At 36.7% G+C, this 18,768-nt stretch overlaps 1 protein-coding gene across 3 annotated transcripts in view; it reads right to left on the bottom strand.

The window, feature by feature from the left end:
• Window positions 1–453: 453 nt before the first annotated feature.
• The window catches only part of STRN (striatin), a 109,940-nt gene continuing 91,625 nt past the window's right edge, over window positions 454–18,768 (bottom strand). For all 3 annotated transcript variants that reach the window (XM_033419287.2, XM_033419288.2, XM_004265055.4), the window contains 5 exons: window positions 17,597–17,764; window positions 15,801–15,941; window positions 7,568–7,675; window positions 6,387–6,473; window positions 454–6,299 (listed from right to left, as the gene is read on the bottom strand). In XM_033419287.2, the coding sequence (XP_033275178.1) occupies window positions 6,130–6,299; window positions 6,387–6,473; window positions 7,568–7,675; window positions 15,801–15,941; window positions 17,597–17,764 (674 nt within the window). In that variant the 3' untranslated portion in view covers window positions 454–6,129. The remainder of the gene's footprint in view (window positions 6,300–6,386; window positions 6,474–7,567; window positions 7,676–15,800; window positions 15,942–17,596; window positions 17,765–18,768) is intronic.

Genomic DNA, 18,768 nt, shown 5'->3' with positions numbered 1-18,768 from the left:
AGCCCTTGAAAAATAATGTTGATCTGAAGGAGCAAGGGGTAGAAGGCTTATGCTTGCCTGTTAAGTAGCCAAACAAAGAAAAAATAAAAGCACATTAAATTTATATGTGTATGTGTAATTTTTTAAATTATGTAACTGAACACTTGAGAAAAAATATACATGTCCCTGAAAGTATCATGATCCAATCGTGTGGGGTATTTTAATTTTACTGGTTTTACAAAGTCCCAAACTCTCTATAATGATAAATTTCTCCACCTTCCTTACAATCAATAATTAAGATCGGTTCATTACTTTGGATTCACACCTACTTTGTCTAATACACTTTTATTTCTCTGCACCCCTTTACTACCTAACCCCCAAAACAAAATCAGGTTGTATTAAAGTATTTTAACTGCAAACCCACTAGATTCCAAATCTGACAAATATTTCAATTCATGAGACACCTATAGCACATTATCTATATTTGTACACTTTATTTAAAAACAAATAATACACTTAGAGCCACCAAAAAAGGATATCTTAATTAGCTTATCCATACCCTGAATTTACAAAAGAAACTTCTTGCACCACAAAAATTAGCATTTGGATTAATTTACATTAATTGATATTACACCTAAATTTTAAAATACCTGAAGATCAAACAATCTGGCCCAGGGATCACCAGTTGGAGGGGTGAAGGGGTGTGGAGAAAAGGAGTTATTCATGAATCTGAACTGATGATGCCCTGAGGTCAGCTCTAGTAAACTGAAGTGGAGAAGACATAAAATAACCAGTAGATTACAGGATTTGTAATCCTTCTGGATTACAAAACCAGAAGTGGTTCCTCCTAAAAACAGGTATTAGATCATATAGTTGGGATAGGTATAGGGGATACCTCTTAATCTGGATTGGAAAAAAGCTGTGTGGAGAAGGGGGTTGTATTTGTTTCTCACAAGAGGCAAACTTCAGCCAAACAATGAAAAGAAAGTACGGAGGGTGGTAATGTGGTAGACTGAAGGCTTTCTGATTGCTGATGACACCAAATTTAGCAGCTCTCTACAAGTCAACTAAAATACCATTCTCTAAGACATTTTCAGAGAGGAGCTAACACACAACCAGGGAAAAATCATTCTACGTTAACAAGGCACTCACTGGTTCACAGCCTGTTAAAAACCCAGGCAGACATTACAGTTAATATAAATTAAAATGAACTTTCTAATTTGCATCCAAGGGATGACAGGCATGTGGTCCCAGTTAAATCAAATCTAAAGCTTGGCTAGCAAAGATCCAGAAAATTCTGACCCTTAAGCACCACTTCAGGAATACTCCTAGAATAAATAAGTGGGATCAAGAGATCTCTGTTTGGCTTTATATTCGCTTTTTTTTTTTTTTTTTGATTAAAAAAAAAAGATGCAATCTGTTTAATACTCTGTGAACCCGGCATCCTTTACAATGACACTGAGATCCAGTTGGATGATGGATATATAGCCAATTAAAAAACTTTCAGTGGCAAAAGTAGAATGATTCAAATCATCTACCAAGGACCTGATCTGTCCTTTGTTTTTTAAACACAGATATGTTAGTTTTCTGGACCTTCTTCTAAAATGAACTGAAGGAATTGATACGTTTCAGAAAAATATACATACAATTTCTGTCAGCTACTACTTTTGTACAACCTGAATCCCAGTGTTAAACAAAATAATGCAATTATATAAATAACTAAACAACACAGTAACAGAGGCAACTTCTGAGTAAATAAAATTAATGATTAGGTACTTAATAGCCTTGAAATAGCTTTCAAAGAATAAAGTAAGCTGAAGAAAATTATACTTAAGAGCTCTTTTCCCATGTAAATCAGTAACAGTTTGGCTCTTGGCTGAAAGCATCACACAGACATATACTAACCAGAGACTATCTCCAACTCACTATCAACATTGACGATAAATTTTAAGCAGTTCTTTCAAAAGAAAATCAAAATTAATTCTAAGCCTTTCAATCTGATTTGTGACATCTTTGTTCAATATAACTTAAATGACAAAGCCTGAGAAAAGCACCAACACAGATTTTTAAATTGCATCCAACCATTATTTTAGATGTCATAAAGATTTGCTTGAGTCAAAAATGGCAGCAATGACAAAGAGGTAGATATGAAAGATGCCATTTAAATACTATTCTTAGGTGGAATTTTAACTAGTTCAGGTGTTTAAAAATCATTAAAAATGATTTTTACTAGTTGAATCTTCATCACATAAGAATCATGACATGCTCTTGTGTAAAGGGGAAATATATGAAGTGCTAAAAAAGTGAGCCTTTAAAAATTACATTTACTTAGCCAACGTTCATGAGATCCCATAATTTTGGTGAATCAATAATTTCTCCTACTACCTGAACTTGACTTACAATGAAAGAAGAGCCATTTTCTTCTCTACTGAAATTTCTAGGAATTCACATTCAAAATTCTTGGAAAGTACTTATGGTGCTCAGAAGAGCACGAAGACAGCGCATGAAATGTCCCCTGAAGTCCTAGAAGTTGAACAGATACATTAAAAAGACACTGATGGTCACAAATCAGGACCTTCACAGATTGGCAAACACTCACACACACACACACACACACACTCTCTCTCTCTCCCCCTCTCTCTCGCTCTCATACCCCTTCCCCCACAAAGAAACTCAATCCTCATCCTCACTGTAAGGCTGCATTTGTTTTTTTTTTTTTTAAAGGCACCTCTCTTTCTCTAGCTATTGCCTTCTTGATGATATCTGTTTTGTCAAAAATCCTGAATGTTCAATGGAAATAGTTCAGTACTGAGAATGGAATACTTTTCAATTCACATTTGAATAGTCAGGTTTTCTTACATTCAGATTTTAATAAACTAGAATGACAGTCTTTAAAACAAGCATGCTAGCCTATAATGAATATAGTATATACAGTAATTTAAACATTTAGAACTATATATTATACTGCAAAAGCAAACAGCACAACACTCATCATACTCGTCATTACCTGCTGTGTACACTACCTCCAAAAATGAACATACAAAACAGTAAAATGCACCTATGGTTTTATATATATATATATATATATATATATAGTCTATATATATTATATATATTCCTACAATATATATAATATATATTTATAAAATATACATACATTTTAGACATTTTCAAATAAATCTTCATCATTATCTCCCAAAGAAATTTATAGCAAGAATACTGAAGGAATGAAAGTCAGATAAACAAAAAATTTCTCACAAAGTTCGTTATCAGTGATGCAGCTCAATTCCCCCCCTTTTAGTCATAACTAAAATGATTATAAAAGCTAAATACTTTGCATAACTAATTATCTGTTTAATGGCAAAAATTGCTAAACTTGTTCAATAGAAAAATACTGAAGGTCATTATATCACTTATGTTAAATACCTGTCTATGGTTCAAGTAGCAAATGAGCTCCATAAGACAGCTGAGTTTTGAGAAGGGTGCTGCAAGCTCCCAGAGATGTATCCATAGCATGTGAAGATAAGGCAGGGACCCACATCTCCTGCTGATTTCCATACTATTCCAATACATTTCATACAAAATATTTACAAATGAAGCACTATGACAGCATTTCAGTGACTGTTCAAATCTGGAATTTGTTCATTTTGTCAATTTTCATTGAATTTTTGATAAACTGAGGGAAAATTCAGACACATATATATGCTTCTATCTGGTTGGAAGACAGCTTTGCCTCATTTCTACACTGAGATCATAACAGTGCTAGTGGAGAAGAATCTCTGTTTTTGGGTACAATCTCCAAGAGCACAGCACTGGCTTTCTAAGGAACTTTCAACAGTTCCATCATTTGCACTACGGTCTACATATCTCATGGTTGTTTTCTACTTACTAACAGAAAAATGCATTTCAACCATGCGGCATAAAACGCAGGTGAAGAGAGTGGCTTGGTTTTGAGAATTCCAGTGACAGAAGGAAAGCAGGCACTGCGGACCTTGGAAAGTAATTAAAGCAATAATTGGTAGAACAATAGCCTGTAGTCATCCATCACAAATCTGCCAATTAAGAGCACCTGACTGGAATTTTCCAGTATCCTTCTACAAATGTTAGGTCAGCAACATCATTTATTTACTTTGTGAACAATCAAAAGAGGAATTCACCAAACACAATGTGGAATTCTATACCTGCATGGGAATATAAACATTTAACTGGTAGCTCATATCCAGGTCAAATCATTTGAATACACAAAGGAGTCCCTTGAGCCCACTGTGAACCAAAGCACAGATGAAATGACAAGGTAGCTGTGTCAAAATATTAAAGCATATCTGTATATCAATTAGGCAAATTTAACACAGGTCTTTAAAGAAAACTTGCCTGTATACTACAGAATTCCAGAGGCAGATAAGCAGAAATTTTAAAGAAAAGCTGTTGATTGACACTATCGTGATAATACTTCTTCAGGGAGTAGTAGATGTACATATTATCAGAAGTGCCATTGTTATGCTAATGGAATACATGGGCATAGGAATGTAGGAATTATATTAAAAGGTTAAATATTTATGGATATGGACTTTTTTTAAGTCTGAGAGCCTATTAAAAATACATTTTGCTGAAAATTTGGGTATTAGTAACTTATTTCTAATTTCCAGATTGGTCTCTGACATTTTGGGCAAATAAGAAAGAGTGTGAGGAGAGGTGAGACAGTTGTAGGGATGAGGTCTATATACTGGGTCCAGACAGTGGGGTCATGGAAATCCCAAGAGTTGACCATATGTGGGTCATAGGTAAGGTGCGCTTAGGGAACCCTGGTCCTTCAAGAATGGTTTTCCCCAGAAACAGTATTGATTCACTGCCTACTAAAACATGCTGTGTATTCCAATTAGACACTGGAGGTGGGTAGGGAGAGGGAAAGAAAGAAAGAACGCTTTAACCAATATTATACACCAAACTATTCCATCCAGATTTCCAAGAGGTTCTTCTTCTTGGAGATATTAATAAGGGAATTCCTGGGGCAAAAAACATTTGCTTTATTTAGTACTTCTGCAAAAGCAGCTGCCTGAGGTTAACCATATCCTTTGGACTATTAAAACATAATAATTATTAACTATTTTTGGTAGGTGTCAGATAATTTGAATGTAAGAGACAAAGAAGAAACAGTAGAGATCATCTGAAGCATGGTTATGTGGGTTTTGATAAATAAGTACTTGCAAATAACTTCCAGCTTTTCAACCACTGAAAGGTAAGATTTCATTGATAGGAAATAATCACTCTGGTACTATAAACATCACATGAATAAAATGAATTTTAAAATTAACAGAAATTATTATAAAGATATGACCTGCTTGCCATTAAAAATAAACAGAATCTTAAACCTGAATAAGTTAAATCTTTTAGTAAAAGCAGACTCTATCAACTATTCTTCATAATGGTGAGTGTTTTTGACAGCTAAACTTTAGAATGGTACCAAATCTATTTTCAAAAATGTAATACAATATAGAAATCTGCTTAAAAACTAAATATTTGTTTAGCATTTCTGAATAATAATATATTTAACATGTTATTGCATTTCTTTTTTTCCCTCTAATAGGTAAAATGTTTTCCCAGGTGCTTCATGAGAACAGTTGAAAGGAGAGCTAAATTAAAAATGCATTTTAACACTGCCTGGTCATTATGCACATAGGGGTTAGTACAGCAGATATGATAAAGATTACTGTTTTGACTACCTAATATGTTTAACAAGATTTCTCAGGGGAGAACTAGGTCTAAATTTCCACTCTTCCTCTACTCATTCCCAGCCATCAACCTTTTTAATTATCCCTTATAATGTGCCCTATTTACTCAATAGGGGCAAGCTAAACCTATGTTCTTCGCTCAGGCCTGCCTAGCGAATTAGAACAACCTCAGAAATAAAAGCTCCTATTTTGGGAAAAATTTTAAAGTTTTCAGGCTCACAGATTCAGCTGAGCTTGCAGCAACCTGAACAAACCTTAGTTTTAGAAAACGAATTGCAAAACTATACTTTAACAAATGTTCTCTGTGCTCCTTCAGCAGAACAAAAGGGCTGGATGGGTTGACTCTTGCCCCGGTCTTCTGTATCTCTTTTGTGCAGTTGATTATTTATAAAGAGCTAGAAGGTGAAGATGATGCATTGTGTCATACAAAGACTTTAGCCAGTGCATCAGCCCCAGCACTGGCTATATAGCATTTGGATGGGTGGAAAGCTACATCATGAATTGATTCTTCAAACTTTTTCCGATGAGCTGTGAACTCTTGGATACACGTCTTACTTTCTAGGTTCCATAAACGTATTGAACAGTCATGACCTATATCAAAAGAAAAGAAATTAAGAGAAAAATTACATTAAATATAAAAATGGTAAGAATAAATAAATAATCCATAGTTGTACTTACTGCCAGACATTAAGTACAGGCCATTTGGATCAACTGCTAAACTTGTAACAGCTTCTAGGTGGGCTACCATCGAGTGGATCAGTTTGCCTTTGGAAAAAGAGATTGTTACTCTTTAGTAATAGTTTACCTTATCCTGAATACAAGCCAGCTACCTTGCTGTACTGGCTTTGCCAGTCACCCCTCTCTGTGTAGTCTCTACATCAATAGCTTTTCCAACTGCGAAAACAACACATGTCTCCCTCCCTGCTCTGGCCATGATGATAATGAGAAACAAAAGCTCAAATTTCAGATTATATTTTTGTCTTTCACAAATTGGAAGTCATTAATTTGTACACAAATATTCCTTTAAGCCATGTTCATTAACTAAAACTCAGACATTATTCATCACTGACTTTGCATCCTTTAGCTACAGGCAAATTATCTGTTTTGTGGAAGCAGAAGAAAATACTGAGACAAAGACAAAGTAACAGAGAGAAAACCTGGCCACAATTTTGGTGGAAACAGTACATAGAAAGAGATTAGAAATGTTAAATTATTCATCACTTGTAGCTAAGCAAAGTTAGCAAAAGTCAACACATTTACAAAGCCAGTAGCAGATACTCAGGTAAATATGGCTGCTAATACAGTGAGTTGTTCTCCCAACCAGCTCTTCATGCATTTCCTTTAGACTAGTGAAATATAAGCTAATAAAAATTGGGAAAGCCTCCATACCTCAGTGCAAATCAGTCAGGACCAAATAATCAGTATTATAATACAGAAAAAATTTAGTCCATGGAAAAACAAATAAAATAAATGAAATGACTCAGGGGTTTGCCATCTGTAATGATCATATGCCTCTACTTCCAGTAAATTTCTACTTTTCCACAATATATTCAAAACAAGAGATCATTTTATTGGTATCTGAATGAATTTTTCATTGTGTTCCTAGTAATAACCTTGGCTCTAGGGCCAAAATATAACACCTATTTACTATTAAATAAACCAAGATGATTCTATATGCTATCGTGAAGACTAGTTCTTAGCAGATTTAGATGGAGTAAAAAGAAACTGATCTGGGAGAGGATTTGTGTTTCAGTGCCTATTCGCTGACTATAAAGCCACTGACAGACACCAAAATTACAGCTGGGATTTTTTTTTTTTTTTTTTTGCTTTAACAATAATCAATTTAAATAAATTCTTACCTGTATTGTTATCATAGAATTTGATATGCCTGTCTTCATGAGCAGTGATGCTGATGGGAAGAGTGGGATGACTGATGACTCTATTTATTTGGCAGGAAGAGGTGGCTGCTAAAAAGAAAAAATTAAAGAGCAATACAAATTTGTCAAAGCTACTATTTCTTCACACAAAAGAGAACTGAATATTCACCTAAGAGACTGGAAAAGTAAATGATATGACTTTAACTTGTCTTTAGTTCATTTATTCTGCAATTGTGTTCATAATTGTGATGTTAGGAAATGAGAATCACCTGAGCAACACTCTACTGACAAATCTAGAAGTACCTGGGAATTAGAATTTCCTTTTCCACCACCTGCTATCAATGGATGCCACCTAGAGCTTAGCCCAGAGCCACTGACATTTCTCATCCTACAGTGTTCTATGATGCTTTTGCTACTTTAATAAAATTCCATCATTACTTCATGTAGATAATTCCCAAACTTAAATCTCAGCTCATTCTAGATACAGAGCTCTTTATCACATGGTTATCATCTAAAGATAAACATGACAAAGAGAATTTTTAACTATTTAATCTTCTCTTTCTCATAATAGAAATGGTCATTTAACAGTCTACCATGTTTGGAATCTGAAAATAGCATCCTAATAGTATTTTTTTGCACACTATTTAATTGTGTTCAAAGAGATCTTAATTATACACACAATGAGACAGGCAGGCCACATGTCATTAGGTTCATTAACACAGTGAATGAACCAAGGTCCAGAAAACATCGGTGACTTCCCCAAAATCATGGTAACAAAGCTAGTACCTATTCTAATTTCTACCTCTATCCCAACTAGATGACTCATGCAAATCAGGCAACTGCCAAAATCGCTACCTAAACTATCACAAGTTCCTCCTGACAGCCTTTTATGAAGTGGAAATCAATTATTAAGAACTTAAGTTTAATTAGTGATTTTTGTTACAATACTTTTTACAAGAAAAAAAGGGAAAATCTACACAAAGATAACACTAATTTAAGATATGTCAAAGTTAAAAACTAATTATTATATCATTGGGACAACTGGCAAATTTGAGTGTAAACAATAACAGCATGTGTCAATGTCAAATTTCCTGATTTTGATAATGTAATGTGCTGTCAGAGAATGTCCTTATTCACAGGAATTACATGCTAAAGGATCTAGGGGTATAGGTATATAATAGGTATATAACGTCTCTTAAATGGCTCAGAATTTTAAATTACACACAGAGAATGATAAAGTAAATGTGACAAATATGGCAAAATGTTAAAAACTGGTGAATCTGGGTGAAGGTTAACCAAGAATTCTTGTACTGTTTTTGAAACTCTTCTTTGAATAGGTATCATGAAGTTACACTCATAATAGAAAATACAGTGATGCATAGCTAAAAATAGCTCCAATATTAGTTTACTCTATTGGATTTTCATGTGGTACCTAGAAATATGACATCTTAAAAGCTGAAGATAGTCTTTTTCCAATGCTAATGGCAGGCGGCCACCCAGCCTGTTATCTAAGTGCACAACAAAAAGTCACTTGACCATGTGGAGTAAGCTCTGGGTCAGTTATATTCATTTTAAATGGTCCTAAACAAAGAGTTTAGATTAAAAATTCAGCCTATGGATATTTTTTCCTCCAGAGATAACACACCACTGACCAATATCTACTGTAAGGTCTAGCAGGAGAATAACAACAAAATACAAATACTTTAAGTAAAGTATCCGATATATTTTGGGAGAGAAGTTTCTGAGGATAGCTTCAATTACTTTGAGATCTAGAAAAGAAGCATGATAGAAATCAGGCAAAAGAAAATTCTTATTTAGTAATACTTTTTAAGGAAATTTCTCCAGGTGATGGTAAATCAGACAAGTAAAAGTAAGCAAAATACAAAGAACACTAGAAATAAACTGAAGGCCTACTAGCCATCATTTTAACAAAGAGTCTAAAAGAATCCTCCAAATATTTATATTCAGCTTATGATCTAAAAATAGTTTACCTTTCCAATGGGTTCACAAGTACCCAATTACCTGCTTCAACTACCTTTAACTTAATCATAGTCAAATCACCACTGCCATCAATAAGAAGAAAGGTAATTTATTCTGATTCTAACAACAAACATCTTTCATCCTTTTAAACTATATGAAATTCACTTTTACCTTAAAACATGTTTGGTCTGAACTTTAATTTAAAAAAACACCTGCTAAATTCCAGAATACAATAACATAGTCAAATATAAACAGCTAAGGGAGTCACAGTAGAAAGAAAGAAATTTGCTTTATGTAACTCTAAAGTAATCAAACTGATAACTTAGGAAATGTCAGGACATATTATTATAACTCGAAATAGTTATCACTTATTCCAAGAATGCTGCCTTTGCTCAAAACGTTCTCGGCATTCTTCTTCAGAAAATGCTTCTAGTATCAGGCAAAAAGTCATATGACTTTACAGTTATACATTGTGAGGGAGAAATGGAATTGCCTAGTTTAGCTTATCCATCTCACTCACTGACTTGAGACCTTATTAATTTGTAGCAGTCATTAAAATCAACATTTACGTTGAGGACGTTCAAAGAATTGACCATACTCTCTGAAGGTAATTTGAAAAATGTTAACATCCTTCTTAATTTCATATTGGCTTTTTATTTTATTACAGTAGCTTTAGGTCATATATCTAAGCATGATTTTAAATTTACTAAGAGAGGGCGAAGTCAAGACGGCGTACTAGGAGGACGCGGAACTTGCATCTCCTCACAACTAGGGCACCTACCAGGCACTGGTGGGGGACCACGGACACCTAAGGGGACGGGAGAAACCCCCAGCGACCGGGTAGGATGTGGGGCGTGGTGGGGAGTGAAGGGGGCGGAGAAGTGGAGGCGGGACGGGACTGGCACCCCTGAGGGATGGATGGGGGAGGGGAAGGGAACCCATGCCGAAGGGAGAAATTGGGGAACCATTGGGAGGGCAGAGGATCTATACAGATTGCCAACAAACACATGAAAAGATGCTCAACATCACTAATCATTAGAGAAATGCAAATCAAAACTACAATGAGGTATCACCTCACACTGGTCAGAACGGCCATCATCAAAAAATCTACAGACAATAAATGCTGGAGAGGGTGTGCAGAAAAGGGAACCCTCTTGCACTGTTGGTGGGAATGTAAATCGATACAGCCACTATGGAGAACAGTATGGAGGTTCCTTAAAAAACTAAAAATAGAACTACCATACGACCCAGCAATCCCACTACTGGGCATATACCCTGAGAAAACCATAACTCAAAAAGTGTCAGGTACCACAATGTTTACTGCAGCTCTATTTACAATAGCCAGGACATGGAAGCAACCTAAGTGTCCATCAACAGGTGAATGGAAAAAGAAAATGTGGCACGTATATACAATGGAATATTACTCAGCCATAAAAAGAAACGAAATTGAGTTATTTGTAGTGAGGTGGATGGACCTAGAGTCTGTCATACAGAGTGAAGTAAGTCAGAAAGAGAAAAACAAATACTGTATGCTAACACATATGTATGGATTCTTAAAAAAAAACTGGTCATGAAGAACCTAGGGGCAGGACAGGAATAAAGACGCAGACCTACTAGAGAATGGACTTGAGGACACGGGGAGGGGGAAGGGTAAGCTGGGACAAAGTGAGAGAGTGGCATGGACATATATACACTACCAAACATAAAATAGATAGCTAGTGGGAAGCAGCCGCATAGCACAGGGAGATCAGCTCGGTGCTTTGTGACCACCTGGTGGGGGGGATAGGGAGGGTGGAAGGGAGACACAAGAGGGAGGGGATATGGGGATGTATGTATACATATAGCTGATTCACTTTTCGATACAGCAGAATCTAACACACCATTGTAAAGCAATTATACTCTAATAAAGATGTTAAAAAAATAAAAAATACAAAAAAGAAGTTCACAGTCACTGAAAAAAAAAAAAACTTTATACAGATAATATTCCTCTGGGCTCAGCCCATAACACTGCATTTCCTGTTGCCATGACATCAGTGGTCACTATTACAATCCCCAGGATTCTGTGTAGTGGAGGGGGTGGGGAGAGGGAGAGAGAGAAAGCCAGAGAGGACAGTAGTTTTTCTTTCTATTTCCCTTCTTTTTCCAATTCTTTCTTTCTTTTATCTCAAAGAAACACCAAAAGAAAAGTGCAAGCCAAACAGGCAAGGGAGGCAGGGGAAACTTTTGCCTTTTGTCAGTATGTTGGCTAAGGATGCACCAGGCTCCTTGAAGATGTGCCCTGAGTCAAGCTATCTGGACCGGACACTCTTGGTTGCCTAAGCAGAGCACCTGCTTCCCTGCTTCCTCCTTTATAACACAACCCAACTTGGTAAATGGAATAAATGTAGCCAGAGGGCTCAAAGGAAGCTGGTCTATCCCCAGCTCCTGGGGAGGATCCCAATTCCAAGTCTATGCCAAGGATGGTTTTATGTGTGTGTGTGTGTGTGTGTGTGTGTGTGTGTGTGTGTGTGTGTGTGTGTGTGTGTGTGGTGTGTGTGGTGTGTGTGTGGTGTGGGGGGGGTGTGTGGGGGGTGTGTGTGTGTGGGGTGTGTGTGTGGGGGGTGTGTGTGTGTGTGTGTGTGTGTGTGTGTGTGTGTGTGTGTGTATAGTCCCCCTTGCTGGTGACTGCTTCAGGACCGCAGGCTTGAGCCCATCATCCCAGGGCTCTCTCCAGTTGATCGTGACTATTCAAGGGTGGGCTGTGTCCCAAGATGTATCAGACAGACAGGAAGGAAAAACTTTAATCGTATGTTTTTCAGGGTGAGGTCGCCTCTCTTGTTGGAAATAAACAAGGGAGCAGGTTGTTCCAGGTATGCTGGCAGCCATGTTGTGACCACGGGGCAAGTTAGGCTGAGGAAAAAGCCAGCACATAAAGGAGGAAGGCAGCCAGATGAATCAGAGAAATGGAGCTGGAGCTCTGATTGTCTTGTGTCTAGAGGTCGGTGCTTTGCGATGACCTAGAGGGGTGGGATAGGGAGGATGGGAGGGAGGCTCAAGAGGGAGGGGATATGAGGACACGTGTATGCATATGGCTGATTCACTTTGTTGTGCAACAGAAACTAACACGGTATTGTGAAGCAATTATACTCCAATAAAAATTAAAAAAAAGTATTTAGACATTTTAAAAAAATAAAAAAATAAAAATAAAATAAGCTACAAGGATATATTGTACAACATGAGGAATACAGCCAATATTTTATAATAACTATAAATGGAGTATATATAACCTTTAAAAATTGTGAATGACAATACTGTACACCTATAACATATAATATTGCACAGCAACTATTCTTTAAAAAAGTAAAATTATGAGAAATGAAAAACAGATTTATTTTATACAGGCCTATCTCATTTTATTGTGCTTTGCAAATATTGTGTTGTTTTAAAAATTGAAGGTCTGTGGCAACCCTGTATTTAGCAAGTCTATTGGTTCCATTTTTTCAATAGAATTTGTTCACTTCGTGTCTATGTCACAGTTTGGTGATTCTTGCAATATTTCAAACTTTTTCATTATTAATATTTGTTATGGTGATCTGTGGTCCCCGATCTTTGATATTACTAATGTATTTGTTTTAGGGTGCCATGAAGTGCACACATATAAGACGGTGAACTTGATAAATGTCGTGTGTGTTCTGACTGCTCCACCGACCAGCTGTAACCCCATCTCTCTCCTTCTCCTTGGGCCTTCCTAGTCTCTGAGGCACAACAATATTGAAATTAGGCCAATCAGTAACCCTACAATGACCAAGTGCTCAAATGAAAGGAAGATTTGCACACTTCTCACTTTAAATTAAAAGCCAGGAATGGTTAAGCTTAGCGAGGAAGGCATGTGGAAAGGACAAGCCAAAAGCTAGGCCTCTTGCTCCAGTCAGCCAAAAGTTGTGAATGCAAAGAAAAAGTTCTTGAAGGAAACTGAAGGTGCTATTCCAGTGAACACATGAATGATAAGAAAGCAAAACAGTATGGAGAAAGTCTTAGGGGGCTAGATAGAAAATCAAACCAGCCACAACATTCCCTTAAGCCAGAGCCTAATCCAGAGCAAGGTCCTAACTCTCTTCAATTCTATGAAGGCTGAGAGAGGTTAGGAAGCTGCAGAAGAAAAGTCTGAAGCTAGCAGAGGTTGGTTCATGAGATTTAAGGGAAGAAGTACTGTCTCTGTAACATCAAAGTGCAAAGTGAAGCAGCAAGTGCTGATATAGAAGCTGCAGCAAGTTACTTAGAAGATCCAGCTAAGATAATGAATAAAGGCGGCTACACTAAACAACAGATTTTCAATGTAGATGAAACAGCCTTCTATTGGAAGAAGATGCCACCTAGGACTTTCATAGCTAGAGGGAAATCATGCCTGGCTTCAAAGCCTCAAAGAACAGGCTGACTCTCTTGTTAGGTGCTAATGCAGCTGGTGACCTGAAGGTGAAGCCAATGTTCATTTACCATTCTGAAGATCCTATGGCCCTTAAGAATTATGCTATATCTACTCTGCCTGTGCTTTATAAAGGGAAAAACAAAGCCTGGATGACAGCATATCTGTTTACTACATGGTTTACTGAATATTATAAGCCCACTCTTGAGACCTACTGCTCAGAAAAAAAGATTCCTTTCAAAATATTACTGTTCACTGACAATGCACCCGGTCACCCAAGAGCTCTAATGAAGATGTACAATGAGATTCATGTTTTGTTCATGCCTGCTAACACAACCTCCATTCCACAGCCCATGGATCAAGGAGTAATTTCAACTTTCAAGTCTTATTATTTAAGAAATACATTTCATAAGGCTACAGCTGCCATAGCTAGTAATTTCTCTGATGGATCTGGGCAAAGCCAATTGAAAATCTTCTGGAAAGGATTTACCATTCCAGATGCCATTAAGAACATTTGTGGGGCTTCCCTGGTGGCGCAGTGGTTGAGAGTCCGCCTGCCGATGCAGGGGATGCGGGTTCGTGCCCCAGTCTGGGAGGGTCCCGCGTGCCGCAGAGCGGCTGGGCCCGTGAGCCGTGGCCGCTGGGCCTGCGCTCTGCAACGGGAGAGGCCACAACAGTGAGAGGTCCAAGTACCGCAAAAAAAAAAAAAAAAACATTTGTGATTCATGGGAAGAGGTCAAAATGTCAACATGAACAGGAGTATGGAATAGGTTAGTTCCAACCCTCATGGATGACTTTGAGGGGTTCAAGACTTCAGTGAAGGAAGTAACTTCAGGTGTGGTGGAAATAGCATGAGAACTAGAATTAGAAGTAGAGCCTGAAGATGTGACTGAATTGCTGCCATCTCATGATAAAACTTGAATGGATGAGGAGTTGCTTCTTATGAATGAGCAAAGAAAGTGGTTTCTTGAGATAGAATCTACTCCTGGTGAGGCTGCTGTGAAGATTGTTGAAATGACAACAAAGGATTACATAATTACAAAAATCCTGTTGATCAAACAGCGGCAGGGTTTGAGAGGATTGATTCCCATTTCAAGAGAAGTTCTACTGTGGGTAGAATGCTATCAAACATCAACGCATGCTACAGAGAAGTTGTTCGTGAAAGGAAGAGTCAGTCAATGCGGCAAACTTCACTGCTGTCTTATTTTAAGAAATTACCACAGTCACCCAACCTTCAGCAACCACCCGCTGATCAGTCAGCAGCCATCAACATCATGGCGAGACCCTCCCCCAGCAAAAAGATTATGACTCACTGAAGGCTCAGATGGTGGTTAGCATTTTTCAGCAATAAAGTACTTTTAAATTAAGATATGTACACACTTAACAGCCTGTACTATAGACTAAACATAACTCTTATATGCACTGGGAAAGCAAAAACTTCATGTGACTCACTCTGTTGCAATATGTGCTTTATTTCAAAGGTCTGAAACTGAACCCGCAAAAACTCCAAGATATGCCTGTATTCAGAATAAATATTATTGTCTTCAAATAGAATTGAAAACTAAGCATCTGGTATAAAATTAAACTTGACTTCTCTTTAGAATAGCTCAAATGCTACTTCAAACAGTATAGTTATACATGTGAATAAACTTAACCTAAAGACTTAAAATCAACTGTAAATCATTATATCCTTCTAATAACTGTGTTATATGATTTTGAGGCAGAACACTTTATAATGACAAGTGTTTTTCATAGTTGACTCTAGTAGTTATAATTCTGATAACGTTTAAAAAATTGATCCAAACACAGACTACTTAAAATTGGTATACATACTTGAATCTAGGTTGGATTCTAAAGTGAGAATGCGTTGTTGTGTTTCCATGTTAAAGATGCTTGTGTATCCTTTGCTGAATGATGCTACCATATGGCTCGGGTCACTGCTCACTAGATCCACAGAGGCAGGGATTCCCAATTCTAAGAGTCAGAACATATTCGAAGAGAATGGCAGTTAGAGGGTCTACTTCACAATGTGCTTAGAATATAGCAAAACAAACGGTGGTATAAGAAGTAAATAAGGCTCAACATTAGAATAAGAATTAGCTCATAGTCATTCAGTGCAGATTGTTTCGTTCATTACTCTTAGTCCTAGTCTATTTTATCACCCTTACTTGTTTACCACATCTTCTACCACTCACAGCTACTGTATTCATTGAATCCAAGCCTTTATTTAGAAATAAATGGAAAACATAGGGACTACAAGTTTTTCTGCTTCCACCTCAAATCAACCTGGGGTTTAGAGGGGCATCACAGGAATTCTTCATTTTAAAAGCCCATCTCTCAATAGGAATTCTAACTCTCTAAAAGTATGGAATTTAAGAAGTAAAAACTCAAATTGTTATTTATTGGTAGAGTTATGCAAATATCAAATGCAGGCAACTCATCAAAACCTAGGCACAAGTTATGGCAGCTCAAGAATAAAGAAGGTATTTTTATTTATCATCTAGAATAGGGTAAAGCTTGGAACTTATTTATAAACATAAAAAAATATAATTCTATGTATATGTGAATATAATCTGATTTTTAAAATCTGGTTCAAAATCTAAATAAGCTAACAGTTCAAAAATGTGTATCTTCCAGAAGGTACATTAATGGCCAATGAGCACACAAAAAAGGTGCTCAGAATAATTAGCCACCAAGGAAATACAAATTAAAATCACAATGAAATACTGCTACACACCCACCAAAATGGCTAAAATTAAATATATCCTCAACACCAAATGTTTGTAATTAGGATGTAGAGCAACTGGAATTCTCACACGGTGCAGTCAGTGGTGTAACATGGAACAACTACTTTCAAAGAAAGTCTGGCAATTTCACATAAAGTTAAAACACACAATTCTAATTCTAAAGCCCAGAAATTCTATTTCCAGGTCTTTACCTGCCTGTGATTAAAAAAAAAAAAAAAAAAAAATTCACAGCAGCTTTGTTCATAATAGGAAAAAATGGAAACAACCCAAATGTTCATGAAGAGGTAAATGATAAACACAGTGGTTTAAGGAAATACTTACTACTAAACAATAAAAATAAATTATTAATGCTTATTACCACATGGATGAATCACAAGAACACGTGAGAGTAAACGTCAGATACAAAAAGAGTGCACATTGTATGATTTCATTTATGTGAAGTTTTAGAATAGACAAAACTAATTTATAATGAAAGAAATCACAACAGTGGGTACCGCTGGTTAGGAATGGGGAAGGTGGATGACTGGGAAGAACACAAAGAAACTTTAGGGGCAGTGAAGGAAATGTTCTATCTTGATAGGTGCAAGAGTTTTATGTATTTTCAAACTCATGAAAATGTACCCTTGATATCTGTTTTTTACTGTACAGAAATCATATCTCAATTTTTAAAAATTAAAAAAAGGCATGCTATTTCACCAAATAGTATGCTTTTTAAACTTATACATACTAAGTTGGAAATTCAAGCAAATATATTTTTACTGCTTAAAAACAACCTTCAAATTAAATTTAAACAGTCAGAGTTTGTAGAATCATTTATTTATTTGTTCTTTTTAGAATAATTTTATAAAACACTGAGTAAAATAACAGAAAAAAAGTATGTACCTTGATTATCATTAAATACACTCAGGGCTGGAGCAGCCTCGGTTGTATTCCATAAACGGAGAGTGCCATCTGCTGAACAGGACAACAAACGCTGGTGCGCTGCGCTGTAAGCCAAACCCCAGACTGCATCGGTATGGCCTAGAAGAGGGCCTCTTAAAACAGAAGGATCTGTAAGAACAGCAAGAATGCAGGGAAAAAAGCACAAATCATAAAGGTACTTAGATTCCAAAGGAAAGTAAAATATACAAAACAAAAAGTATAAAATACACCTCCTAGTTTCTATTTTTCTTCTGAAATGTGGCAAAAACAGGCTTGGAAACATGCAAATGTAGGGTTTGAAATGTCTAAATTAAAATTTTAAAGTACATATATTTCTCCTTAAAAAAATTACATATTTCCTTTTCCCTCCCTTTTTTCTTTCCATTTGTCTTGATTTTTTTTTTAAAAAGCATGTTAACATAAACCATTTGAATTTAATCTACTTTCAGAGAAACCACAACTCACATTCCCTGAGGAAGTGAACGGAGACCCTTTCCCTCCTCTGATGTCCTTCAGCACTTTGGATACACTCTTTAGGCCATTTGTGCTATGAATGGCAGTCATTCTTGGGAGCAACAGGCCTCTGTCATCATTAATGGACATGAACTGAGACCTACAGGAATCCCCAAATGCTCAAACAGCAAGACGTGACACATGAATGATTTGCATGTGGGGGGCGGGCAAGGAGAAGGCAGGGGAGGGGGTTTGCTTAGCACTGTTTCCTGATAAAAGCCAACTTGGAAATTTTACTTGTTAACCCTCACAATGAGTCTATGAAGTGGTACTTTCAAGATGGCTCACAGATGTTAGATTTAAAATGTCAATGGTGTTATCTGACCTATATCCTCTCTTAGTCATACCATAAAATATTTATTGAAGATAAACTATGTATTAGGCACTATGCTAGATGCAGGGGCCATGCAGATGATTAAGATACAGTACCATCCTTGTCTTCAAAAGACAATGTGGTAAGTACAATAATAGTGACAGATACCAGTTACCACGGAGAGTGACTGGGATGAATGAAAGCTTCTTGGAGAGGATGACACCTAGAGTACAGATGTTGGCCAGTCAAAGGACAGAGGGAAGGCATTCCTGGCAAAGGAGGCAGCTCCTACAAAATCACAGAAGGA

Source organism: Orcinus orca, chromosome 13 (assembly GCF_937001465.1).
Source record: "Orcinus orca chromosome 13, mOrcOrc1.1, whole genome shotgun sequence".
Taxonomy (NCBI): Eukaryota; Metazoa; Chordata; class Mammalia; order Artiodactyla; family Delphinidae; genus Orcinus; species Orcinus orca.
This window is presented reverse-complemented; position numbering and strand designations above follow the sequence as displayed.